General features: G+C 40.1%; 2 protein-coding genes and 1 long non-coding RNA gene across 5 annotated transcripts in view; 2 read left to right on the plus strand and 1 right to left on the minus strand.

The window, feature by feature from the left end:
- LOC118011258 overlaps positions 1 to 2,944 on the plus strand; it is a 43,627-nt gene extending 40,683 nt beyond the window's left edge. Inside the window, exon 4 of the long non-coding RNA XR_004679437.1 lies at positions 1,955 to 2,944. This is a non-coding gene — a long non-coding RNA (uncharacterized LOC118011258). The remainder of the gene's footprint in view (positions 1 to 1,954) is intronic.
- The window catches only part of MCM8 (minichromosome maintenance 8 homologous recombination repair factor), a 42,093-nt gene extending 26,937 nt beyond the window's left edge, over positions 1 to 15,156 (minus strand). The window contains exons 1-8 of one of the 3 annotated variants that reach the window (XM_035005865.1): positions 14,871 to 15,156; positions 12,349 to 12,501; positions 11,948 to 12,031; positions 9,674 to 9,756; positions 9,120 to 9,269; positions 7,337 to 7,440; positions 6,167 to 6,365; positions 1,968 to 2,053 (exon numbers count right to left, since the gene is read on the minus strand). In XM_035005865.1, the coding sequence (XP_034861756.1) occupies positions 1,968 to 2,053; positions 6,167 to 6,365; positions 7,337 to 7,440; positions 9,120 to 9,269; positions 9,674 to 9,756; positions 11,948 to 12,031; positions 12,349 to 12,496 (854 nt within the window). In that variant the 5' untranslated portion in view covers positions 12,497 to 12,501; positions 14,871 to 15,156. Of the gene's footprint in view, positions 1 to 1,967; positions 2,054 to 6,166; positions 6,366 to 7,336; positions 7,441 to 9,119; positions 9,270 to 9,673; positions 9,757 to 11,947; positions 12,032 to 12,348; positions 12,581 to 13,449; positions 13,643 to 14,870 lie in introns of those variants that run through there. The other 2 variants (XM_035005867.1, XM_035005864.1) reach the window with 2 other exon arrangements.
- Positions 15,157 to 15,514: 358 nt separating this feature from the next.
- Positions 15,515 to 27,207, plus strand: TRMT6 (tRNA methyltransferase 6). The gene is made up of 11 exons (XM_035005868.1): positions 15,515 to 15,642; positions 19,026 to 19,153; positions 20,353 to 20,462; positions 21,010 to 21,101; positions 21,231 to 21,314; positions 21,574 to 21,698; positions 22,444 to 22,802; positions 23,188 to 23,273; positions 24,101 to 24,203; positions 24,307 to 24,393; positions 25,735 to 27,207. Exons 1-11 carry the CDS (start codon positions 15,515 to 15,517, stop codon positions 25,924 to 25,926), a joined length of 1,494 nt encoding a protein of 497 aa, XP_034861759.1. The 3' UTR covers positions 25,927 to 27,207.
- The last annotated feature ends 761 nt before the right edge of the window (positions 27,208 to 27,968 follow it).

The raw sequence follows: 27,968 nt of genomic DNA on the forward strand, positions 1-27,968 counted from the left end.
AAGTTTTACGATAACTTATTCAAAATGAGCTTTAGCAATACCTTACTTTTAAAGAGTCAAGAAAAGGATTTAAATGGCCTCCTTTCTTTTTAAGATTTATTTTTTATTTTTTAAGATTTATTTATTATTTTAGAGGGTGGGGAGGGGACAAGGGAGAGAGAGAATCTCAAGCAGACTCCCTGCTGAATATGGAGCCTGACTTGAGGCTCATTCTCACGACCGAGATCATGACCTGAGCCAAAACCAAGAGTCAGACGCTTAATCAACTGCACCACCCAGGTGCACTTAAATGGCCTCCCTTTCTGCTTGATCTCCTAATATCAAGAGATCATCATTCAAATCCAATTAAAATATTAAAGCCTGGGCGCCTGGGTGGCTCAGTTGGTTAAGCGACTGCCTTCGGCTCAGGTCATGATCCTGGAGTTCCGGGATCGAGTCCCGCATCGGGCTCCCTGCTCAGCGGGGAGTTTGCTTCTCCCTCTGACCTTCCTCCTTCTCATGCTCTCTGTCTCTCATTCTCTCTCTCTCAAATAAATAAATAAAATCTTAAAAAAAAATAAAAAATAAATAAAATAAAATATTAAAGCCTGTTTTCTTGTCTGCTATTTTTACCAGAAAACAAAGAGATTTTGTACAAATAAATGAATTACCCTGGACCTTCTGTTGCACCCATCCTATTGTGAACTGTACAGCTCCTGAGGCCCTCACCACCCTCTTCAGTGGTGAAAGTCCTACGGACCTTCTTTGCACACTCTTGTGCACTAAAAGGGCATAAGATCATGCTCAAGAATCTTATCACAACCCTAAAAAAGAATGAAATCTTGCCATTTGCAACAACATGGAGTTATATGGTACAATGCTAAATGACATAAGCCAATCAGAGAAAGACAAATACTGTATGATTTTTCACTCATATGTGGAATTTAAGAAACAAAACAAATGACCAAAGGAAAAAAAAAAAGAGAGAAACAAACCATGAAACACACTCTTACCTATACAGAACAAACTGTTGATTACCAGGTGGGACGTGGGCGGGATATGGGGGAAACAGGTGAAGGGGATTAAGAGTACACTTATTGGGAGGAGCACTGAGCAATCACTATATTGTACATCTGAAACTAACATAACACTTTATGTTATCTTTGCTGGAATTAAAATTAAAAAAAATAAAATGTAAAAAAAAGTCTCAAACATTTCTTCTTTTATAAAATGGAGAGTTTGAGAAGATCTCAGCATAGTGTACAATTATATATGTTGGTCTTAGTCTTTACAGAACAAAAGGAGGTCAAGCTAGGACAGGGCTTGGTAGCAATCCATCTCACTTTTTCTCTAGGTTCTTAGTTTTTTAAAGACCATCTCCTGTTTTAGCCAGATTTCTTGGGTAGCACTCTGACTTTAAAACTACCCATTATTTTATAGTCAGGGATGAGTTATGGGACTACAGCCAGATAAAATGGAATAAATTGTTGGGTTAAACACATACACACACACACACACAGACCCATATGACCTGCAAAAAACAGCTTTTAAAAAAAGAAACCTATAGTAAAATGCCTCATAGATAGTGAGAACATGAAATGAAACATGCCCATTTCTAAGGGATTCTTTATTTTAAAACTTCTAAACAACATTTCTATCACAGCTTATGGAAAGAAAATCATACAGCTTTCTTGGTCTACATCCAGTTCAATGAATCACATAAGTGAGAAATAAAATGAACTATTCCTCAGTAGCAAAAGAACATGACACTTGTACTTAAAATCCTTTCTGGAATCTGATACAGAACAAATTTCAAATAAAGACAATTATCATTTCAACATATAAACTCTTAATCAAATAAACCCTTTATTCTATAATTTATCACTGTCTACAGAAAAGACTCACAGTATAATAAAGGAATATTATAGATTTGCTTGGCAGTATGAGAGATGTAAAACCTGTGTTTTATTTATAGTCTGATTGCTTACTTGATTGACTGCCAGTCCATCGTAACCGTGAGAGGAGAACTACGGAGAGCAGTGAATGACCTCCCTCGACATGTGGGCACAGGACACTGAAACAAGATTAATTCATATCCAGATTTAGATAAACTACAATCACATCTCAGGAAAATGCAAGTTAAAATGCTTCATTTAATACTGTTTTAAGTTGGTCCCAGAATGGTGTTGTAGTAAAATGCACTACGAGCTTAATGAATTTCTATTTCCATCTGCATCAATTCTGTATCACAAGCTTTTGAAGCACTTTTTCAGCTGGTCCCTCTTGATTACTGCTCTTATTCTTTCAGCTGTGGGTGTGCAAGGCTCCTTACAAGCCTCTCACACTGAGCACATATTCCTTCCTTTGTGCACAGTCTCCTGATCCTTGCATGCCCTCTTGCATCCAATCCCACATATCCAGCCCCAAATCTCCCCTTTTCCAAAGTCTTCCTGGGTCTCCTTTAATCCTCAGCTCTCCTATCTCACTTCCTTTTGCACTGTTTTGTGTAATATTTATTGTACCACAGAGACAATCCTCAACAAGCAAGTGAGTTGTGTTCAAGTATTTAAAAGTCCCTTAATAGTTTCCTACTTGGACCTCAAGATGCATTTATAAATTCAGAGATTGTGGCCGACTATATTTTCCAAATATGGTTGCAACAGTATCTCCCCATGACCCTTTCTAGAACCTTCCCACTTTGTCATCAAGAGATGGAGTCTAATTTCCCTCTCCTGGGATCTGGACAGGCTTATGACTCACTTTATAACCAACAGAAGTGATGACACCTGATTTCTGAGGCTAGCTCAAAAGAGGCAAAGCCATTTTTTCCTGAGAGGTGGACCTGTTTCTTGAAGCTCTCAGCAGCCATGTGAGCAGACTGAGTATCCTGAGCTGCCATACTGTGTACAAGAAGCCAAAACCAGCCCAGAGAGACAGGAGGAGAGAGGCCCAGCCAGCCCCCAACCACTCCAGCCTCTTGCTGTTCAGCTCTATCCACCACTTGACTACAACTCCATAAGAGACCTACATGCAGAACTACCTGGCCAAAGATGTCCATCAATAGATGAATGGATAAAGAAGATGTGATATATATATACAATGGAATATTATGCAGCCATCAAAAGGAATAAGATCTTGCCATTTGCAACGACATGGATGGAACTGGAGGGCGTTATGCTGAGCGAAATAAGTCAATCAGAGAAAGACATGTATCATATGACCTCACTGTTATGAGGAATTCTTAATCTCAGGAAACAAAGGGTTGCTGGAGTGGGGGGTGGGGTGGGAGGGATGGGGTGACTGGGTGATAGACATTGGGGAGGGTATGCGCTATGGTGAGCACTGTGAATTATGCAAGACTGTTGAATCACAGATCTGTACCTCTGAAACAAATAATGCAATATATGTTAAGAAAAAAAAAAGAAGAAAATAGCAGGAGAGGAAGAATGAAGGGGGGGAAATCGGAGGGGGAGACGAACCATGAGAGACGATGGACTCTGAAAAACAAACTGAGGGTTCTAGAGGGGAGGGGGGTAGGAGGATGGGTTAGCCTGGTGATGGATATTAAAGAGGGCATGTATTGAATGGAGCACTGGGTGTTATATGCAAACAATGAATCATGGAACACTACATCAAAAACGAATGATGTAATGTATGGTGATTAACATAACAATAAAAAATTAAAAAAAAAAAAAAGAACTACCTGGCCAAGCAGTTCTTCCAAACTTCAGACTAACAGAAACCACGAGAAACAATTAAATGACTGTTGTTATTTTGAGCCACTAAGTTTTAAGGTGATTTGTTATACAGTAATGACTAAAACACGGATCTCCTGAACAACTTTTTGGTCAATTCATGGAAGTTCAGACACAAGCAGAACCTCTTCACACTAGTGCTCATCTTACCAGTCAGCATTACTACCCACTATATTGGAAGGCATGGAAATACCTTGACCAAATACAGTTTAAAGAAAATATCCAGTAAGTCAGGATCGAAATTCTGGCCTCTGAACTAAAGGCAGAGCCTGAACCCTAACCCAGACAAAGAGTAGATGACACTCATTTACCAACACCACTGATTATTCAGAACCAATAGCCGAACTCACACACCCTATTCTTCTTGTAAGAGAAGGGAATCTTACAAATTTCAATTTGCGTAAAAATGTAGTAAGTGTAAAATTTATTAAAGTCCAAGGATGATAAAGGCAACTCTGGAAAAGAACAGATATGGTAAGTCTCCCTGCCTTATCAAAAATTTTAATGAGATCAATGTAAATAGAATTGTATAGAGCTGGTACAGGTCCAGTGAAATGAAATGGACTCACATGTCTACAGGACAGTGTACCATAGAGGAAACAATACACGTCAGTAGGAATACAGGGCTTAATTAATAAATGGTGACAACTGGCTTTTCACTTAAAAGAACAAAATTAAATCCTTAGCTTTAGGCCATTCCCAAGATTAAATTCCTGATGACAAAAATCTAAATATAAAAATGAAACAAAAAGAGTATTAAAAGAAAATGTAAGAGATATGTTTATAATGCTCAAGTGAAGAAGGCTTTTTTTTTTTAAAGGTTTTATTTATTTATTTGTGAGAGAGAGAGAGAGAGAGCACAAGCAGGGGGAAGTGGCAGGCAGAGGGAGAAGCAGGCTTCCTGCTGAGCAAGGAGCCCAATGCGGGACTCGATCCCGGGACTCCGGGATCATGACCTGAGCTGAAGGCAGATGCTTAACCGTCTGAGCCACCCAGGTGCCCCAGTGAAGAAGTTTTTTTAAGCAGGGCATAAAACATAAAAGTCACAAGGGAAAAAAACTGATCAATTTAACCATGTCAAAATGTAAAACTAGAGAACAAAAAATATACCACAAAGTTAAAAGATAAAGCAAATACTGGGAGAAGATATCTGTAATATATATAATCAATGATTAGTATCTAGAATTCATAAAGAACTCCTATCAATAGCATAAACAGAAAAATAAGATTTAAACAGAAAATTCAATAAAGGAAATTGAATGGCCAATAAAGATGTGAAAAGATGTTCAACTGTAACAGAAATTGGTATAAATACCATTTATACCAATCAGACTGGCAAAATTTAAAAAGTCTTACGATACCAAATGTAAATGAGACTACAGGGAAGCGGTCATTGTTTAACACTACCAACAGAGGTGTGAGCTGGGACCAACACTCTGGCAAGTCGTTTTACAACATCTAATACTTAACAATAAGTATATCCCACAACTGAGAAATTCCTCTGCTAAGGAGACACATGCAAGAATGTTCCCTACAGCATCATATAACTGTAAAAAACTGGAAACAACATAAATGTCCACCAAGAGAATGGATAAATAGTGACTATGCATTCAATGGAATATTCTATAATGGTAAAGGTGAAAGAATTAGATATGTATTAAGATAGGTAAAGTGCAAAATAACCAAGTGAAAAAAAAATTTGCAGAATGTTACATTTGGTATACCATTTATGTAAAAACATACAACAAAACAAACCCTACACATATAGTCAGGTTTGAGAATGCAGAATGGAAGAATACATGCCAATTTCAGAAGAGTGGCTGCCTCTGAGGAAGGAAAAAAGTGAGTGGAACCAGGGAGGGCAACAAAGAGACTTCAACTTTAATTCTAATACTTAGTATCTTATGTCTAAAAAATTAAGCTAAAATCACAAAATATTAATATTTGTCAACCATAATGGTGGGTATACAAATATTCTCTCCACTTTTCTATGGCTTTAAGATCTATAGTCTAAAAAAAGTTAATAAAGAAAAAAGGAACACATCACTTTCAAACAGCAGAATAAAGGAAACATAACTTGGTGTGTATACCTATTAAGTCAAAATATAAAAATATGAATAAAAAGAATACACATTAACTTCAGGATAATGATTATCTCTGGGAATGGTACAAGCAAGGGGGTACAAAAGAAACACTAATCACATCAGTAATATTTTATATCTTTAAAAATGTATCTGGAACTGGCAAAATGTAAATTCTGGGTGGTGATTAGAGAAATGTTTTATTTCTTTATTTTCTATACCCTGATTTCATAATTTAAAAACTGAAAATTAAAAATAAAAATAAGCTCTGTGTTCAGAAACACTGGGAAATGTTTTCTGTAAACTGATTTGCCTTCTTTGCCAAGATAAATAATTTAAAGAACACATTACCTTTGTGGGAAGATTATATTTTCCATCTGGAAGAGAAAAACCTTGAACTTCTCCACATGCAGCACAAAGAAAAGCCATCTTGGTGCAAAGAGGCTTTATATTACTGACACGAACCACTGTCCCTCTCAGAGCGATGTATTTTCCATAGTAATTTGCCCGGACATTCTTGAGCTGTGTCAACGGCTCATAGTTATAGACCCTAAAAACAAAAACAATAATGTATTTATCTATGAATTTACAAGTGAACCAACAGTGGACATTATCTGTATTTTCACAACTTCCTTTTAGGAGCAACTGGAGTTCTCCAACCACATCATCCCTATATATCAGAAAATTCACAAGAATTAAATCATTCCTAAAAATTAAAAAATGCTAAACCTTCCCTTTTCTTATTTCATTAGGCTACTCTCTAAAAGAGAAAAGGAAAAAAAATAATGCCAGCAGAAAAACTTTGGCAACAAAAACGTGACTTTTCAGTTTTTCAAGAACTATTACACAATGTCTTCCATAAATTCTGGAAAAGAAAAACAAAATCCTGATGATTACCTTATTCATCTCTTCTAATGAAAATTTAAAATCTTAAAGATGAATTAAAGAAAAACAAAATTCCATTTGTTCTATATCTAATAGAAACCTAGTAATTTCAATGAAGTATAATCATACCCCTTAGTATATTACATAAAGTATCAATTTAAATAGCAGGGACTTGGTAAGTATACACCCAAAATCAATGTTTACAAAAATGTGAAGGTTGGGAAATCACCTTATTTAGGCAGGAAAAGTTTATTTTTGTCATGATCTCTTTGAAGATTTCTCAGCGGGTTCACTTGGGTGTTATAACCAATGAGATGGCAAAGAACACATACCCTTTTTTACTGATTTCTTTGGCTTTATAAAATAAGGTTCTCATTTCTTTTTTTAAGGTTTTATTTATTTGACAGAGACACAGCGAGAGAGGGAACACAAGCAGGAGGAGTGGCAGAGGGAGAAGCAGGCTTCCCGCCGAGCAGGGAGCCCAATGCGGGGCTCGTTTCCAGGACCCTGGGATCATAACCTGAGCCGAAGGCAGACGCTTAATGACTGAGCCACCCAGGCACCCCGATGTTCTCATTATTAAACAGTCTTAAATGCCAGATTCTAAATAATACTTTAATACCAGCAAATCCTCACCTTGCATGAATGTGTGGTACATTTACCATTGTTTCCCCATCCTTAGACAATCCTTCTTGGGCTTGTAATTCAGCTGCATGCCTTTCAAGGTCCCTAGTTAATACCTAAACAGGACAGGTATGTACTTAAAAGCTGGAAAACAAAACATCCTCTTGAAGCAGAACTCTTTCATAGAAAATATGAAGTTTATGAATATAAATAGTTCAAAGCAGAATATTAACAGAACTCTAACAGCCCTTTAAAATTCTGATATTTAATTGTGACTACTTATTTTATAGTGGATTGTTTTACCTGAGATTTTGTGATCCCTGGACTGGAAAACTCCAGCATCCCTATCTATTACTTTCTGTCCAAAATAAGCTTAATAGTAAAAGTCCTTACAGTAATCCTCAAAGCTATTACCTCCTAGACAGGCTCTGGTGAAAACATATTTTCTACTTCTCCATATTCAGTGATTTATTAAGATAGAGAAAATAAAAATGACTTTTGAAATACCCAATACCCGCTCCCTTGGCATTTGACATTAAATAAATATTTAATAACCTCTTGTACACAAAGTAGTATGCTGACAACCTAAGAGTGAAAATAATATCCACATATATAGCTATAATTGTTATAAAGACCATAAAGATTTAGAGACAAAATACTATGCAAGTTTTGAAAAAAGGTCATGAGAAAGGTTTCATGGAGAGATAATAGTGTCAGGCCCCCCCAAATTTGGATATGCAATGCAAGGGGCATTCCATGGTTAAGGAATAGCATGTGCAAGAGACCAGACTATTGAAAGAATCCTGGGGAGAGCTCAGCTTAGCTGAATGGTAGTGCATGAAAGTGGGGGAGGAAGGTGAACCAGATCATGGAAGGCCTTCAATGCCACAGAAAGGATTTAGATTTCACTTTGCTGCAGTTTCCAAAGACAGATCATGTTTTACCATGTATAGCAACAGTAGCGACAATTTTGGAAACATAATGAAGGTTTAAGACTGATGCAGTAAGGGTGAAAAGAGGTGGATTTAAGAGATATTTTAGAAATAGAAATGAAAGAATGTGGTGACTTGGATACGAAGAACTAATGAGAGGAGTCTGAAGACAACACCAAGGTTTCCAGTCTCCGGTACCAGCAGCGTACACATCTTTGTAATGAACGATTCCTCGCACTTGGCTACCATTATCTCCTCTGCTCTATGTACCATCTCTACAAAGGCTTCCTCTGAGCTTTCCCCATTCCTCCCCAATCGCTGAGGGTCTTATCTTTATCTCTGAATGCAGTCAGTACTTTATCGTGCCTGTTCTGAGATGTATTACTCTTTACCTTGAAGCATTTATCCCTTTGCCAGCCTAAATACTTTCACATACGTTTTGTCAACTGACCCTGAGAAAAAGTCAGGCAGGCACAGCACATATTATTTTCAGCTTACATATGGGGACACTCAGGGAGAGTAAATGACTTGCCTCATGTCAAAGAACCTAAATCTGAGGTTGCTTTCCAAGTTCGTAACTGAGAACATGATCCTTGTCTTATCTTCCCTATGAGATTGTTTCCAAGGAGCTCTTTAATTTCTGTATTATCTTCAATAGACTAATTCAAATAAACTAAAATAAATGTCATATTTAGATAAGCTGTTGTATACAGAATGAATGGTATTTTTTAGGACAGGATTGCAACCTTTCAGTTCTAGCCAATGTCTGTTGGTTAAAAACTAAGTATCTTTTTGAGAAGGTACTGTTATTGTAAAATCTTCCTTTAAAATTTTGACAGAGTCTGCACAAGAGAAGTCTTTACCTGATGTATTGCCAGACCCATGCAAGCCAAGGTTTTCTCAGGTGTATCCCTCAACTCATTTGCTATATTTGGTACCAAGTCAGCCATTTCATCGTCTTCTGTCAGTTCTTTAAAATCCACCAAAATACTTCCCTTTCTTTCTATTTCATCCTATAAAATATCAAGGCATGAAAACATGATGGCTTTTTTGGAGTCAACTATCATAACTAAACATTCAATTACACACTTTGAAAAAAGATATATTTATACGGCGATAACAATGAGTAAGTACAGTAAGTTTTGTACCACTTAAAGTATTTAAAATATATTATTTATGCCTCTTAACAACCCTCAGTGGTATTAATACTATTATGCCCAACTTATACATGAGAAAACCAAGGTTCAAAGAACATAAGTAATACACTGAAGTCCATACTGCAGCTAAGTGGCAAAGGTGGGATCTAGATCAAGGCTGTCTGGCTGCACCATCTACTGATCACTAGCACCTCAAATATACTGTTCTAGAAGACAACACATAAAGGTGGATTAGTAGCTTTGTTGTACAGGAATCTTACCTTATCATATAACTCAATACGCCTTGTGAAAAAATTTTCAAATGCTTGAATCTTCTGAATGAAAGGAGAGCTATTGCTGTAAACTAATCCAACAAAATGGCATTAGCACTAATAATCACGTGTAGAGACATAATTTTCATGAGACGGAAGAAACACTGTATACATGGTAGATGACTTTTTCCAATTACTTTGCATTCTGATCACATTTACATAAGTATATAGGTAAGTACTGAGTGAATAGTTAAGATTCTAAAACAAGTTTAGGTCTGCATAATCTTAAATGCAAATAGGAAGTGACTTTTTTTTTTTTTTTAAAGATTTTATTTATTCATTCGAGACACAGAGATAGAGAGAGAGAGACAGACACAGAGAGAGCACGAGCAGGGGGTAAGGCAGAGGGAGAAGCAGGCTCCCTGTTGAGCCAGGAGCCGGATGTGGGGCTCGATCCCAGGACCCTGGGATCATGACCCGAGCCGAAGGCATATGCTTAACCATCTGAGCCACCCAGGCGCCCCAGGAAGTGACTCTCTAAAAGCACCAATATCTGGGAATCTTAGTACTGAGCCTTTGACACTTAATAGGACCTAGTAGTTCAAATAGATTACATAATAAAGTTTAAAATGAAAATTATAATAAAGCCAAAACTAGACACATGAACTAAATAAATTATTCAGAAACAGAGCTAAAGACAATCAGTCTTTGCAAAGTAAATTCTACTAGTCCATATTGCCACATCCTGAAATGAGAGGAGACAGACCACTACCACTACTTCACTCTGGTCCTAAAACCTTTATACTGGAAGTTCTGTAACATTTTCAAATTGGTCTCCCACAGAGAAATAATACCGTGAAGTAGTTTGGAAGTATAGAGGATATAAACTTAAGGTATCTCCTGAACTCCATCTTTAGGACCAATCTAAAGATCACTTCTAGTGTTCTGGGCTAACAGCTAGCTAATGCATCCTAAAGCAGCAAAAGACACATCAGTTATGAAACACATCTGTGTATATAATAGAAAAAAACAGACTCGCAATACAGAAAACATTTGTAAAGCACTTTATTCATTCACCAAATGAATACTGAGTGCCTGGTATGGGGCAAGGTCTTTGCCCTCTTAAAGAAGTACACAATCTAGTGGGAAAATAACCCACAGATATATATGCACATATAACCCATAACTAATAAAAGACATATCATAGAAACTGTTAAGAATGCAGAAAAGAGGGGCACCTGAGTGGCTCAGTCGTTAAGTGTCTGCCTTCAGCTCAGGTCATGATCCCAGGGTTCTGGGATCGAGCCCTGCATCTGGCTCCTGGCTCAGCAGGGAGCCTGCTTCTCCCTCTCCCACTCCCCCTGTTTGTGTTCCCTCTCTTGCTGTGTCTCTCTCTGTCAAATAAATAAATAAAATCTTAAAAGAAAAAAAAAGAATGCAGAAAAGACTAGTCTCCAAACCTATAAAGACAAGTATATGATGCTAGCTTTTGTTCTTGATTATAAAAGGGGAGATTCCTTAAGTGTATTTCTACACAAACCTGTGTTGGTGGTCTCTCAGTTCCAAGCCCACCCCTCCATTTTCTGCTCTGTGATGCTATGATCGAGATCTGCACAGTGCATTTCCCAGACTCCCTCTAGGTTCTGCCAATTGCAGGCACTTTAAAGACTGGAAGGTGGCAAGAAAGAAAGATTTTTTGTTTCTAATTCTTTTCAGCATCTCTTCAGCTGGAGAAAGTAGCTATAGTTCCAGCCTCCGGCTCTGAGCATCAACTGTGTAATCGTCCCACCAGAGTTATCACCAACAAGCAGCTTCATTCACTGCAGTGGTCTAAGCACAGGTGTGAAGGGCACCCTTAAGAGGTCCAAGCACAGCTTTGTAGGGTACCCCTCAGTGGCTGAAGCAACAGCCCTTCCTTTGAATTCCTAGGTCTTGGCCACTTCAGAACTTCTTACCTTTTGTACCCTCAGCCATAAGGATGGTTCCTGCTTCCAGAAGTTATTATTATCTGGGGGCTTACCTCAATGTTTCCCTTTTGCTCTTTAGACTTCCATCTGTATATATTAATTCCCTGCATTAAATCCCCTTTTTGAAATACCTAATGAGGTTTCTCCTTTCCTGATATAAAACCTAAAATATTCTTGAAACAAACATGATTTAATTGTTTGGGTGAACTAAAATTGAAGAAGGTGGCATCTATCAGTGAGCCAAATGATAGTAATATGAGATGTAACATCCAAACACAAGTTAAGAAAATAGAATTTATGGTACTTTCAACTCTACCTTCAGAGAAATAAAGCTTCCAGCCTTTATATGGTATTAACTGATCCAATGTTGATTGTAGTAGCAAAGTCTGCGAGGTTTGTTCTGAAAACAAAACAAAGCAACAGAATACTAGGTCAGCAGAAATAGTATATGTGCTATCAAAGCAAGCACTAGGTCAGGAGAAATAGAACATTTTTTTTCCAACTTGCTTCTCCTTCCAGGATTAAGAAGCTGACATGGTATTAGTAGTTACAGGTTAAGTTAGAGGTTTCAGTAAAAATTTTGGATCTTAATGTTTGAATACTACTTTAAGGAGTAACATCAAATAAGACTGAAATTTAAGTTAAACTGCTTTGTAGGACAGGTATAGTCTCCTTTGTGGAGGAAAAAAATATTGAACAATCCTTGTCCTCTCCTACCAGAAGTATGTTTTCTCATGGTTTTATTCAGGTCAGGTCTGCGTTCTCTCTCTCTCCATTTTCCTGTGAAGCTCCCACCACCTCTTCCTCTTTTCCAGCTTTGAAATCTTCCTCGTCCAAATCCTCTGCCTCTATAGTCTCCATTCATATTTTCTGAAAGACCAAGATCTTCATCAAGATTACAGTGAAAATAGTGATAAGAATGTATTAACATAATCTTTAAAAAAACAAATTATAACTCAATAAAGCTGTTAAAAAGAAAAAAATAGTAAAAGTTACATATGTGGGGGGAAAAAAGAATGTATTAACATAGTTAATAAGAGAAAATTAATGTATTCTAGTTTGAGATTAGCAAACAGGCCTGCAACAGTGTACACTATGGTAATAGGAGATGTAGCCTCAAAAACTCCGCAGTTACCCTTCTAATTCCCATCTCTCTCTCTAAGTTTTTATTTAAATTCCAGTTAGTTAACATGCAGTGTAATATGTTTCAGATGTACCACACAGTGATCCAATATTTCCATACAACCCTGGTGCTCACCACAACAAGTGCATCCTTAATCCCCATCATCACCTATTTCACCCACCCACCCCACCCACCTCCTTCTAGTAACCATCAGTTTGTTCTCTATAGTTAGTATGAGTCTGTTTCTGGGTTTGTCTCTTTCTTTATCCCCCTTTTGCTCATTTGTTTCTTAAATTCCACATGAGTGAAATCATATATTTGTCTTTCTCTGACTGACCTATTTTCCTTAGCATTAAACTCTCTAGCTCTATCCATGTCATTGCAAATGGTCCCATCTCTTTTTAAGGTATACCCATGGTGTTTCACCAAGTATACTGAATGTTCATGGGATAAAAATAAAGTACTGCACCTGTTTGCAAGGAGCTCCTACTATAGCAATGAAAATAAGACAAGTAATTAACTCTGAGATGACCTGTTTGTAGTGTTTTAGACTTATAAATGCACATATAAAAGAGCAGCACTGGCTGAACATAATCCTGACCTGTGACACTAGGAATACATCATCATAGCCCCTTATATACAGTCAATCCTGCATGTCATATCCACTTTTATCAGAGATACAAGGATATTCTTACATAGGCAGCTAATGTAGACCTTTCTGGGGAAGCATAGGAGTGGGACATGGTACATACACGTTTCAATCTTTCTTCTCTGTAGGGTTAAATGAGAAAGAAGTTAAGTTTCCGGAATTAACAACTTCTTAAAAAGACAATAAAAGAAAGATCATTTCCAGGTCAATACTGATTAGATAAATTTAGTTTTTAGATAAATTCATTGGAATGCAATCATTTTTTTTGATATTTGTTATTTGTTAATATATTATATTTGTTAATATATTATAATCCTTTTTTTTTTGCTAGTTCTCTCTTCACATTTTTTGTTTTGTACATAGCAAGATACTCATTTTTTTTTTTTAAACTCAAAGATAGTTCTGGCTAAGTACCAAAGATTCAAAATATAAGTGACCTTTAAAATGGGTTTTAAAAAAACTCATGGGGCGCCTGAGTGGCTCAGTTGGTTGAGCGACTGCCTTCGGCTCAGGTCATGATCCTGGAGTCCCTGGATCGAGTCCCACATCGGGCTCCCTGCTCGGCGGGGAGTCTGCTTCTCCCTCTGACCCTCTTCCCTCTCATGCTCTCTGTATCTCATTCTCTCTGTCTCAAATAAAAAATAAATAAAATCTTAAAAAAAAAAAAACTCATGGGTGGAGCACAGGGCATTTTTAGGGCAGTGAAATGATTCTGTATGATATTATAGTGGTGGATATATGACATTATGCATTTGTCAAAGCCCATGGAATTGTACTACAGAAAAAGTGAACCCTAACATAAACTCTGGACTTTAGCTAGTAATAACGCATCAATAATGGTCCATTAATTGCAACAAATGTAGCACACTACTGCAGGGTGTTAACAAGGGGAACCGGTCTGAGGGGAGGGAAGAGAAAATATAAGGGAACTCTCTGCACTTTCTGTGCCATTTTTCTAAAACCTAAAACTGTTCTAAAAAATAAAGTCTATTTTTAAAAATAGTTCATATCCTAAGGATAAAAAGAAATAAAGAATATATCCGTACACTGTAGTGCAATTCTTCACAAAACACCATATCCAAATTTGTCTGAAGGGATTTAATTAATAAATAAGTTAATACCCAAACAAGTTCACGATGTTAGGACAAGACAAAACTGATAATCGTCCAGACCACATCGCAAGTCAGGAAAATGAAGCCCTGAGAAACTGATCAAGATTCAAGTTGTTTGGTGGCAATACTGAGCTCCAAACTCCGTCTTCAGACTCCCAAGATGAAGCGCTCCTTCGAGAACGCTACCTGCCATATTTCCCAAATGAGATAACAGAGTGAGAATAGTAAAAATTCCAACACAAACGCAAGAAATAGGACTGCAGAACTGAGTAAAGGAGCCACCCGGGGGGCGGGGGGGTCTGCTGTGCTTCGTTAAACACCCTACTTCATTTAGGGCTCCTCAAGCTGTTCTTACTTGCAAAAAATAGAGGTCCCAAAGCTCTCTCGGTTCTCAGCTAGGCAGGTTCCTCGTGGCAGCAGGTACGGCCCGCCGGGCTCTCCCCTCCTCCCGGAGAGGGGTGGGGGGAGACAGGTGGGGCCAAAAAGAAACTGAGGTCTGAGCTCCTCAGGTGACTCCTGCCCAAGTCCCTTCAGTTGCAGTCCTCCTGCTCCTGACGTCCTCGCGCGGGGGCCGAGTCTCATCTGTTGGAGCAGCCCGGGTGCCTCAGTTTCCCCACCCCCACCCCCCCTCCCGGACACCTCGCAGCCTCGCGGGAAAGCCTTTACCCACTCAGGCTGAACTCGTCAACTTCCAAATTCCTTTCTGGCGCGTCTGTGACGCAACTTCCGTCCAAGGAATCGCGAGACAAGAGGGGCGGAACAGAATGCAGCCAATCAAAGAATTCGGCCAGACGGAAGCCGTGAGGTTGCCGGAAGCTGTCCCGAGGTTCCGACCGGAAAGCGGAAGCGGCGCGCAGCACGTGGGGGCGGTGCCGGTCGGAGGGTTCTGCGTCCACTCGGCTTGTGGTAGTGAAGCTGGCCGCGGCGACAGCGGAGCACGAGGGGCGGGGCGCGGGGGGCAGGAGAGACGCTGCAGAGCGGGGAGACCGGCTGAGCTTCATGGAGGGCTCAGGAGAGCTGTCGGGCCCACAGCCACCGCATCCTGGGGACCACCGCATCCGCGACGGCGACTTCGTGGTGCTGAAACGGGAAGATGTGTTTAAAGCAGTGCAAGTCCAGCGGAGAAAGTAAGTCAGGTTGTTGGCCTTAGGTGTCTCCGTCCCCATTTTCTCGTTATCCCTTCCCCCCAGAACCCCTCCCACCAGGGTCCCGTTCTTGATTCTGTGGATCCCCAATCTTCTCTTTCGTTATTTCCTTTTGGTCTTCCTACAGAGACCTTTTCCCCCAACGTCCCATTCTCGGCCCTCGGGGTTTCACCTGTCACTCCTGTCTTCCTGCAGAGTGCTCCTTCCATGGTTTCAAACCTGACTTTCTGCCTTCAACATCCCTCTCGATCTTTCCACAGGGTCCCATTTCCATTCTTGCCCCTCGGATGCTCAGATCCCCCCCCCCCCCCGCACGCTTACCTTTCCTTCTGTCCTGCGGTTCTTCTAGGTCCGTGATATGTTCTCTCCTGTTATCTCACAGAACCCATCAATCATCCTCTGATATCCTTGCCTCTCAGGGTCCTCCCCTCCCCTGCCTTTTCCCCATAGACCATCCTTTCTCCCTATTCCCTCAGCAGGATCAATCCCACAAAAAATGAAACCTCTCCGACCTTTTCTGTCCCTCGGGCTCTTCTCTCTATCCAAACTGGAATAACTTTACGCCTAATAACGTTGGAGAGCAACTTCTCATAGCACGTAGGATCACTCTAGGGTTCCCTCACTTTACAGGAAGGGATGCCAGGTCTAGGAAAGTTAAATTCCCCAAAAACAGTTTGCTCAAGGTCTCAAAACTTGAAATTAGGCTTGATTTGTGAACCTGCTGATTAGTTACAACTCTATTTTAATAATAGAGAAGTGGGAATTTTTGGTAGCTTCTTGGCAGGGGTGGTGAGGTTGTTAAACCCCAAAAGCTCATTAATGCTGAAAAAGAATTGAGATGTTTCAGTTAATTATCTGAAAAGTACAACCAAGCTTTCTTTTGAGTTAGGTTATTATAGTACTTTTGACAATGAAATAAGTTGAGTTCAGTGTCAGGAGATCAGCTTTCTGCAGACCATAGGCTAGGAAGTGGTAGATTTGTTGGAGTTTTAAGTGCGCACATGAGATGAATTATTTTACTCCTGTGTGAATCAAACTGTTGACTGGTATTTAAAGTGAAACAGGTGTGGGGCACCAGGGTGGCCCAGTCCCTTAAGTGTCTGCTTTCGGCTCAGGTCATGATCTCGGGGTCCTGGGATTGAGCCTCGCGTCATGCTCCCTGCTTAGTGGGAAGTCTGCTTGTCCCTCTCTCTCTGCCCCTGCTCTCTCTTTCTCTCTCTCTCTCAAATAAATAAATAAAATCTTAAAAAAAAATAAAGTGAAACAGGTGTCATTAGAAAATAGGTTAACAGTCCCCAAAGCACCTTGCTGGTGACAACCAAGTTTTATTGCACAAGAATCAATTTAGTAAAGGCAAGGAAATACAGGGTTGGGGGGGGGGGTGTTCCCTTTAGTCCAGAAATATATCTGCATCATTTTCTCTTCTAATCAGAAATTCTGGTTAGAAATATGGGTCAGCCTTCAAGTATATAATTTTTGGAAAGAGCCAATACTAGTTATTTAAACTTTTTAATTGAAGCATAGCAGTGCAGCAAAGTCCTTATAAGTTTGATGAATGATACCAAAGTTTACACAGCTTTATAATGACCATACAGGTGAAATTTTGGTTTTTCTTTCTCATACTTTTAAGTTGCTTAATTTTAAAGGTTTTTGTTTTGTTTATTTATCTGACAGAGAGAGAGAGAGTACAAGTAGGCAGAGTGAGAAGCAGGCTCTCTGCTGAGCAGGGAGCCCGATGCGGGACTCTATCCCAGGACCCTGGTATCATGACCTGACCCGAAGGCAGACGCTTAACCGACTGAGCCACCCTATCTGGATCACTTAGGATCTCACGGGAGTTCACTCAGATGATTCAGCGAGGAGATTTAATGAAGATGTGACACATACACATACAGTGGTGTGGCAAGGTTTAGAGAACCAACAGAGAATGGTGATGCACGCAGGGTCTAGCAGTAGTGGGAAACTTTTGGCGAGGGAGTCTCTATGCATTTGTCGTAGACTCCTGGGGCACAGAGAAAGGAAAAGAAGGTATGGGTGGGGCACAAACAAAATTAACCAGTACGTGTCTTCCAGGATTCGGAGTTCTGTGGACATGGGCCATGTCGTAAAACTAGGCGGGGCTTCCTGAGATCCACTGGTCTTTTCTGGAGCAGACTGTGTGATATAATGGAAGGAACCAGGCTTTGGGGTCAGGCTGACCTCGATTTTAATCCCAGCTTCCACTTTTTAACTGAATCTTGGACAAGATACTTTTTCCCTAAGCCTCAGATTGCTTTTCTGGAAGGAGCTGTGTCCTAGGATTACTGTGAGAATTAAATAAAATATTAAACACTGTCACATACTGCCTAGCCACTGGTCAATACTCAGGGGATATTAGTTTTCTTTTTTTGGAAAAAAAAATTTTTTTTGTTTTGTTTTTGTGGGATTTTCATTTTAAATGATAATAAGATAAAAATCCAGGTAATGGGGAAAGCTGATCCTCAGTAGAGCACTGTTAGTGTTAAGCACCATTTCCAAATGTATAGATTGTCAGTAATGTTTATCTGTAAATATAATTTGCCTTTACTAGATAATTTTGTTTGTTTATTAAGTAGGTTCCACACCCAGTGTGAGGCTTGAACTCACGACCCTGAGATCAAGAGTCCCATTCTCTACTGACTGAGCCAGCTAGGCAACTCTGTTTTTACTAGATAATTTTGAAAGAAAATAGCCAGTTAGACCAGGTAATTTGTTAAATCCCTGTCATCTCAGTGATAGTTCAATTTTGAGAGTTTCTAGTTAGAGTTGCAAGAGGTGGGGGCACCTGGGTGGCTCAGTTGGTTAAGCAACTGCCTTCGGCTCAGTTCATGATCCTGGAGTCCCAGGATCAAGTCCTGCATCGGGCTCCCTGCTCAGCAGGGAGTCTGCTTCTCCCTCTGACCCTCCCCCCTCTCATGCTCTCTCTATCTCATTCTCTCTCAAATAAATAAATAAAATCTTTAAAAAAAAAAAAAAAGAGTTGCAAGGGGTATGACAATGTGTGTCCAGTGGGCTGGCAGTCTTGGTGACTCTTTATGCTATACAGGAAATCCACAAAGCTGTGAGTCTGGACATCCTGTCAGTGCAAATTGGAGTCAGACCAGAGCCTCAGAAGAGGAAGGTCTTCTGTCCTTTTTCTCCTTCCAAATTCAGTGTTTTTGTAGGTTCTTACTAATTTTATGTCTCTGCCCCAACCCAGTTCTCTCTGGTTCCTTTGTCAGTTTATGTTCAGAGATCATGCTGCTGATCATTCTTTATGGAGACCAGTTTTGAAATAAACTTGATTGAGCCTATCTTTTCTATACTGAATGCAAATGAGATTCAGCTAATTGCATTTTCTTCCCTAGAAAAGTAACTTTTGAAAAACAGTGGTTCTATCTGGATAACGTCATTGGCCATAGTTATGGGACCACATTTGAAGTGACCAATGGAGGAAGTCTTCAGCCTAAGAAGAAGAAGGAAGAGCCTACTTCAGGTGCACTACTTTGGGTATATGAAATAGGTGCTCTTGAGCTGGCTAGTCTGAAACCTGTCGATCCCAATTCTAAAATGCTAACCCAGGCTATCCCCAAGGAAATTTAAACTTATAATCTAAGAACTGTAGCTTGGTAGAATGAAGCAAGGTCTGCCTTTGGCTTTGGAATTCTAGCTCCAGCCCATGATTAACTGGCTTTCTGACTTTTGGGCCAAGTTTTTAATCCTAGAAGAATCCTTGCTACTTCAGTGTAAGAGCAGGTAGAGTCCTTTCAGTGCCCCGAAGTTAGATAACACCTGCAGGCAGTTAGCATGTCAGGTAGAGTTAAGAGTCTGGCTTCAAATTTAACTGACTAGGTTTAAGTTCCAGTTTCGTCACTTGCCTTGTAACCTTAGGCAGGTTACTTGGTTTCTCTAGGTCTTGTGTCTACATCTGTAAAATGGAGCCATAAATACATGTAATGCCTAGGCTGTAGCCAGTGTTCAGTCACATAACACATAGGAAGTTCTTAACAGTGCCTTACCTGTAGCAAAGGCCCCATAATTTTAGTTATTGTTAATTAAAATTAGATATTTCAATATTTGTTTAAATAAATGTACGTAAAATATTTTCTTAATAAAATAAAAATAATTCATTTTTAAAATCAAGTAACTAAAATACTATTGAAGTTTTGGTTCAAACCAGTTAATTAAATACTTTTAAACTAACCTCCATAGTTTTATTGAGCACCAAATATGTGCCAGGCATGATTAGGCACTGTCTAAATCATCTCATAAAGTGTACCGAGCAGTGGGGAACACCAAGAATAAGTAGACAGGCAGACAACACACTTGCAGATGGTGATGTGTGCTGTGAAGATGGTAAAGCAGGGAGGTGTACTGGAGACTGATTGGGTGAGACGTGGCTGAGACAATGAGCTCAGCCCAGAGGGATGGGAAGGACCTAGAGCTCTGTCATGAAGGCACTCCCAAGTGGAGGGAGCAGCGGGTGCCAGAGCCCTGTAGTGAGCCTGGGCTTGGTGTGTCTAAGGAACAGAAGGGTAGTGTGGCTGAAGCAGTGGGGTTAAGAAATGAGGTCAGAAAAGGTCGTCAGGGGCCAGAGCATATACAGGATGGGCTGGATGTGGACATGAACTTAGAAGAAGAAAGATTTTACGTAACTTCAGATCATAAATGTCATTAAGCAATTTCCTTCCTTAGAGACCAAAGAAGCAGGCACTGATAATCGAAATATAATTGATGATGGGAAATCTCAGAAACTTACTCAAGATGACATAAAAGCTTTAAAGGACAAAGGCATTAAAGGAGAGGTAATATTCAAAGGATGTCGTGTTTTGCTTTTGTTTGGTATTGAGGAAATTGCTTGGATTTTAAAGCAGGATTTACTTAAGGTGAAATGTAAAAATACTGTTTTTCTCTTAGAAATAGCTTGACATGTACATGCCATTCAGTAGATCAAAGATTTCATTTCTTTTATGCAGGAATGTAAGTGAGTGAATTACTGATATTATTAGCAAAAGAGAATTTAATAGCTTAGTGCATATCAGAGCTTAACTTGGTTCATTTTCAGTAATGTTTTCAGCCAGTGTCTTCAGGAAGGACAGTTTCCTTTACATCCTTTCTCCCTTTATTATGTAGCTCTGGGTTTTTTTACCCTGTTTTAAGTGCAGTTAAAGGTACTTGTGTTTTAATACAAGTTCTAGATAGAGTAAAAAATGCAGTTTATTCATTTGGACTTCTGTGGAAAAGGGACTGGAAAATCAGACCTTTGGATACATTCCAGGGTAAGAAACCTTTGAAGTTATCATTTCAGTGGAAATAAAGTTTCAGGAAATCTGCTTGCTCCTTTTCTTATAGGAAATAGTTCAGCAGCTAATTGAAAATAGTACAACATTCCGGGACAAGACAGAATTTGCTCAAGATAAATATATAAAAAAGAAGAAAAAGAAGTAAGTGGATTTTGTTCGGAAAGAATGAAAGCATTAAATCTTTAAGGATTTATAAAATGTATATTATTAAAAATAAAATACTTTTCAGCCAGTTCTTAAAAACAGATGTCCTCTTTTTTCTTCCCCCAGGTATGAAGCCATCGTTACTGTTGTGAAGCCATCCACCCGCATTCTTTCAATTATGTATTATGCAAGAGAACCTGGAAAAATTAAGTACGCTTTGTTTCCTTTCAAAAGTATAATTGGGGGAAAATATATCTTTAAGAAAAGTCATGATTTTAAGTAAAATGAAAAACTTGCTCACCTGAATAAAGTGTCCTCCTACCTCATGAATTGTAAGTTCTTTTTACTGTTGCCTCCAAAGCACTCTATAATCTTACCAACATAATTTTTACGAAATAAAACTTAAAAAAATGATTAAAATAGCTGGCCCTGCTTAGCTAAAATAAACGAATCATTCTTTTTTCCTTAGCCACATGAGATATGATACACTAGCCCAGATGTTGACGTTGGGAAATGTCCGTGCTGGCAATAAAATGATCGTAATGGAAACCTGTGCAGGCTTGGTGCTGGGTGCAATGATGGAACGGATGGGAGGTAAGATTTAGCATTTTTAGGTTCATTAAAGCACTACCCTGACGTGAATGGAAGGACCTGAAAACTCAAGTGCACAGAAAGGCTGAATTACTGCAAGATTCACAAAATGGCTTGGGTAGGCCCGCACCACCCCAGTCCCTAGGACCTTCCTGCAGCGTCCACATCTCCCAGCCAGTGCTGTGTCGGTGCCCCTGGATGGCAATTGCCCTTGCCCCAACTTCAGTATCAGTGGGGATGTTTAAGAAGCCTTTGGCTGGCTTGGACCTCCAGGACAGTGATTTCAGTAAATTCTTGAATAGCTGGTTCTCATTTTATTGGCCTGAGTTGAGGGGATTGGATGAGAAGACTACGAGGGGTATATTTTGTCCTGGAGGAACACAACACAGCCTGGTTTAGCCTGGTTTGCCTACGCTCTCTCTAATCCTGTGGCGGATAAGAGCTTCTAACTGCCCTGATTGAGGATTGGACTGGGGGAAAGCTGAGAGCCAATTACCAATCATGTGACACCCAAATTTGCACGATCACAGGGTTTTACCATAGTGTCACGTGGAGGTTCATGTGTTTTGGAATTATATTTCCTTCACTGGGAATATTGAGTGGCTGAACAGACCACCCAGGGAGCTGCATCATCCTGCAGCCCCTGAAGAGTGGAGACCTTCAGTCTTCATACTGTGGAGGACCCTGAGGGTTTGCTGAGTCTAGAATCACCTCCATCGAGCAGCTGTTAATTTTTTAATCTCTTCAGGTTTTGGTTCCATTATTCAGCTGTACCCTGGAGGTGGACCTGTTCGGGCAGCAACAGCATGTTTTGGATTTCCCAAATCTTTCCTCAGTGGTCTTTATGATTTCCCACTCAACAAAGTGGACAGTCTCCTAAATGGAACATTTTCTGCGGAGATGCTATCTTCAGAGCCTAAAGACAGTGCTTCAGTTGAAGAAAGTAATGGCACCCTGGAGGAAAAACAGACTTCGGAACAGGAGAATGAAGACAGCGTGGCAGAAGCCCAAGAGAGCCATCATCCACCAGAACAGGAAACAATGGAAATCGTCTCTCAAGATCCAGAATATAAGGAGCCTAAAGAGAGAGGAAGCAAAAAGGATTATGTAAGTGTTAAGAGTCCCCCTAACCTTCATAATATTCCCCTCAGAGTTTGAGTTAACTTCATCGAAGCACTGAGATTTGGTTTGGCTTTGGAACATCAGTGCCCAAGATAATAAATACCAAAATAGATGGAGAAAACGTGTGTGTGGGTGTACGCACGTGTGTGGTGTATTCTTTGGGATGGAGCTTCAGGATCCAGAAGCATTGTATAGGTAGCTTACTGATTGTTCTATAACAAACGGGTTTGTGTGTTTTCAACTTCCTCATGAATGACCTTCCGTTGCTCTAGTCCAAGTTGATAAATACTGTGGAAATGTTCTGACCGGCATATCCATGAACCTGACTGAACGACCTCAGTACATTAGTTTCTTCTTTTTCTTCTTGAAGATTCAGGAAAAGCAGAGGAGACAAGAAGAGCAAAGGAAAAGACATTTGGAGGCTGCTGCTCTGCTGAGTGAAAGAAACTCAGATGGGTGCGTTGATGAAGGAATGCAGATATCTGGGTGCTCGTGGGCTGTGCTTCAAACAGATTAGAATTGTCTGTGTGTGTGTCGGCTTTGATTACAGTGGGAGCAGAGATGGTGAGTCTGCCTTGGGTTTTTAAAGAAAGAAGGCTGCATCTGGTGGAGGTGGGAAATTGATTGTGCTGGTTTCAGAGTTTTAGAATGAATTTGAAATGTCTCCAGTGACAGTGAACCAGATGAGTCTGTGTGGTCCTGCTACATGCAGGTGGTAGGGCATTCAAATTGATGTGATGCTGGCTAATGGTAAAGGCCAAGGAAAACCTGACAGGAGACGTAGATTCCGGTAACTGGAAAGCCAGAATTACAATGTTGGATTTATTTCCAATTTTTTTTTCTAATCAAGAATGTCATTAAATGCTACTTAGAGTTGCCAAGCACCAAGAGAGCTTTTAATTCATTTTGTGTTTCTTAGAAAGTAATATCTCATGATTTTATGGGGTTTTTTTGGAATTTGTAGAATGTTGTATTTAAAGCTCTTCCTCGTGTGAGTCATGGCAAATGAATAGATGATCATTTTTTTAAAGATTTTATTTATTTATTAGACAGATTACAAGCAGAGGGAGTGGCAGAGGGAGAGGGGAAGCAGACTCCCTGCAGAGCAGGGAGCCCAAAGCGGGAATTAGTCCCAGGATCGCAGGATCATGACCTGAACCAAAGGCAGACCCTGAAGCAGCTGAGCCAACCAAGCGCCCCAGTAGATGATCATTTTAAGTGCATTTTAAAATGTATGCTCTGCTTTGCTGAGTAGAGAATTTGTCTTAACGTTTTCCTTGTAGTTTAATTGTAGCTAGTCGTTTCCATCCCACTCCACTCCTGCTGTCTTTGCTGGACTTCGTGGCCCCTTCAAGGCCGTTTGTGGTCTACTGTCAGTATAAAGAGGTAATGCTGGAATGGAAGGGCCGGGAGTTCTTGCATCTGCATGTTAATACTCAAATCGCAGCCCTCAAAGGCATTCTTAACTAAATTCTGTTTATACCTTTAGCCTCTGTTGGAATGCTACACAAAACTACGGGAAAGAGGAGGGGTCATCAACCTCAGGCTGTCTGAAACCTGGCTCAGGAATTACCAGGTACGTGTTCTTCCAGCCGTTTCCAGGGAGCTGCTCTCCTGAGTCACTGGCTCTCTGCAGTAGTGCCAGAAGTTGTTAAATAGATGCCCCTATTTCCGTCAACAGGGATGAAAGAATCTGCCTGTAACTCAAAAGTGCCCTGGCTTTTCCTGGACCCTTTTCCTCCTTTCACGTCAGGGTCTATTACTCTGTAATTCCAGTCCAGAGACACTTAAAATGCAAACAGTTGTGGTTCATGTTTCTCCAAGGCCTCGAGATCATTGTGGAGGGAATAACTGCTAATAGCAAAATCCCTAGGCCGACAAGAAAGTGACTCTCCCCTCTCTGCTGGGATGTCTTTGCAGCAGGTTTTCAGGATTTACTGGTGGGCCCCATGTCAGTTCAGGTCCTGTGAATTAGAAGTGAAAGGGATTTATGGGGGAAGATGCCTCTGAAAGATGAGGGAGAGAGGGAGCAGGATCAGATGGGAAAGCCCTCAGATGGTGGTGGAGGTGTGATTTCTGCAAAAGAAGGGAGAGAAAGGAAGATGGGGAGGAAGAGCCTGCAGCGAGGCCTTCAGAATGTCTCAGCCAGGATGATGGGAAACCCCAGAGCAAAGATTGCCTGTTAAAGGAGCCCTGTATTGGGCAGAAATGTTGCGGTCCTGGGTACCCATGCTCAGTAATCGACTTGGAGCAGCCCATGGCCTCCCTGGGTGTGAATGCCGCAGAGGATCCCAAAGGAGCCTCAGCTACAGGCTTTCTGCTGCCTGAACTCCTCACAGCCAGTTCCCTCTTGAAGGGAGATCTGAGGCAGCACCTCCATGGCTGCCACAGGCCCTCCCCTGCTGCTTGGACCTCGTACTACTTTAATCCAGGATACTCAAAGCCCTGAATGGACCCTGCCCTTCATGGCGGTCATCTTCTTGAGCTATGGTAACAGCAGAGAAGAGATTTTGTCACAGTTAACAAGGTATCAGGGAAGGGAAGCTCTGGATATATGTCCAGTAGCTACTTCTCCGTGGACCCAAGCTCCACTGTTGGCCATGAAGCTTCCTGGAGCCAATAGGAAGGAAGCCATGCGTAGGCCCAGAGTACTACACAGACATTGGCTCGTTTGCCACCAGGAACTTGCCTCAGGTTCGAGAGCAGCAGCTTCAGGTTTATTTTTCACAAGAAAATCATTTAAACCATTCTACACTTTTATCTGCACTATCACATGAAGGAAGGAGCTTTTTAGGAATTGGTCTGATTAAATCTTCAAGAGAATCTCTGTCATTTAAATTCTCATTTCTGGCATGTGTATTGTTATCATGTGCTTTATCTGCTTAGGAAAACATGAATGTCTTTCTGTCTTGATTAGGTTTTGCCAGATCGAAGTCATCCCAAACTACTGATGAGCGGAGGTGGGGGGTACCTTCTCTCAGGCTTCACTGTTGCCATGGATAACCTTAAAGCAGACCCCAGTCTCAAATCCAACGCAGGCACTTTAGAATCACACACGACTGAAGAACCAGCAGCTAAAAAACGGAAATGCCCAGAGTCTGACTCTTAACCTTTCAAAAATTGCTCTGATTTTTGTCCTCAGGCGTTACACAGTTTAGTAATTAAACTTTAAATGCCATTACTAATTGTTTTCTCATCTAAAAGTAAGTCTATACACTTGTTCCTGGGAAGGACGAGTCAGCCTTTTGTCCACCTCTGGCACGGATATATTTGGTCTCTCAGAACATCGAGCCAAAATACCCAAGCCTGGGTGTATGCAGTGGACTGGTATATGTGGGCAATTCTGTTTATTTCACAAAAATCCTTTAAGTACTTTTAGTACTCTGTGAAAATATCTTGAGAATTTAGACATCCTGAAAATATATTTATACAAGACTTTGTTTATATGTTAAGCTAAGTGGAATAACGCAACTTACCTAAAACTTGGGTACTGAAAGAAAGAATCTGTGGAAGAAATTTCTTGTGTTCATTCCACTCTCTTCAACCTAAGCAATATGGATGTGTGAGGGTATGAGATTTACAGTACCAAAAATATCCTCCTTGTTCCCTCTAGTCTAATAAACTTTGTTAAAACACTAGATTTTTTTATTTTAATAGTTGACAACTTAGGAAAGTTCTGAGTATTTATTGTACTGCTTTTTTGGTCAATACACAAAGGTGTAGTAGGGTACTTTTTTGCGTTAATTTGCCCGTCTCCTCATTCTTTGTTGCAGGTGTGAAGTGACTAGAATTTTTGTGTTCTATTAAATTAAAGGAAACAGCAAAGGTTTTTTTTCCCCTACCCAGAGACTTATGAAGATAAACACACATACAGGTTTATGGTTGTTGGTATATACACACATATATATATTTATATATACGTATGGAAACAAAGAGAATGCACTATTTATATGATCTATGACAAAGTTTAGTGCAGGGCTTAGACCAGTTCTCATTGCATTAGTGTCACTCCTTGTCAAATGTATTTTAAAGTGCCTTTTTTGGTGATTATTAATGCTGTTTGTTGAGCTCTGGCATGATTAGGTGGTTAGCCTTCCTAAGCTCTGAAAACATATAATCAAATTTGGTCATCTACTGCAGCCAAGGAAAGTATTTAGAGTAAGCCATGGCTCTTGTCTTGCTCAGTAAACATGCTCATAGTGTGTATTGTTCACATCGTTATAGCGTAGATGCTGATCATCCAGCAGGGAGCATCTCAGAAAAAAAGAAATTACATTTTCCTAATAGCATGTACTATCCTGATAATGATCAGTGTGATTACCAACAAGTACAGTTTTGATTCCTTTTTCTTAAAACAGTTGCTTTTAAAGAATAAAAGTGTTTCCTATTATTTGTCTGATTTACATTAATGATGGGGTCAGTGACGCCACATTCACTGGCTTTCAGCTGATTGCGACACATGATCTGTATAAGGCAATTGGCCCAAACTGACACCTCACTGGACATGTCCTTGCAAACAGTCGTCACCCACATACAACCAGTCACGTTTTGTCAAGGAGAACTGCACAGACTGGATTCAGTAGTGGCTCGTCTCCACTGGTTGCTGTTGTTTGAATCCTCTCCTCCTTGGGATTCATCCAGTTTTCAAGGCCCACCTCATTTCATTCATTCTGGAAGTCTGCACTACCAAAGCATTGTGTGCCCATGTAGCCGACCCTGGACTTGACTTGTGAACTCATCTCATGTACCAGCAGCAGAAGTTAACCTTAACCTGTGCTATTTTTCCTCTTGCATATAATTTACTTCATCTTTAAGGACTGATGTTTAATTCAATAACTTGAGAACTTAGTGTGTGCCAGAATTCCCTGGAGGGCTTATTAAGCCCAGATTGTTTAACACCTCAAAGTTTCTGATTCAGTAGGTCTGGGGTGGGACAGAAGATTTGCATTTCTAGGAAGTTTCCAGGTGATGCTGCTGGCCCAGGGACCACTGCTTGAGAAACACTCTTGTGTGTGCACCCACATCAAGAGCGCAGCAAAATACATGATGCTTTTGTCTTGTTTGTAAAGTGGACAATTCTATGACTTCTGGACATATAGCCACCAGGAGAGTTATGTGAAATAACACTTTAATGAGTAGTAATCAAAAAGA

Source organism: Mirounga leonina, unplaced genomic scaffold (genome assembly GCF_011800145.1).
Source record: "Mirounga leonina isolate KUSES-001 unplaced genomic scaffold, KU_Mleo_1.0 Mir_150, whole genome shotgun sequence".
Lineage (NCBI taxonomy): Eukaryota > Metazoa > Chordata > Mammalia > Carnivora > Phocidae > Mirounga > Mirounga leonina.

What these genes read in the sequence shown, in the direction of transcription:
- TRMT6 (XM_035005868.1), top strand. Translation starts at nt 15,515, where the DNA reads ATGGAGGGCTCAGGAGAGCTGTCGGGCCCACAGCCACCGCATCCTGGG. An exon ending in GAGGAAGCAAAAAGGATTAT is followed by an intron (nt 22,803 to 23,187) that starts GTAAGTGTTAAG and finishes TTCTTCTTGAAG; the next exon opens with ATTCAGGAAAAGCAGAGGAG. An exon ending in AGTGAAAGAAACTCAGATGG is followed by an intron (nt 23,274 to 24,100) that starts GTGCGTTGATGA and finishes TTTTCCTTGTAG; the next exon opens with TTTAATTGTAGCTAGTCGTT.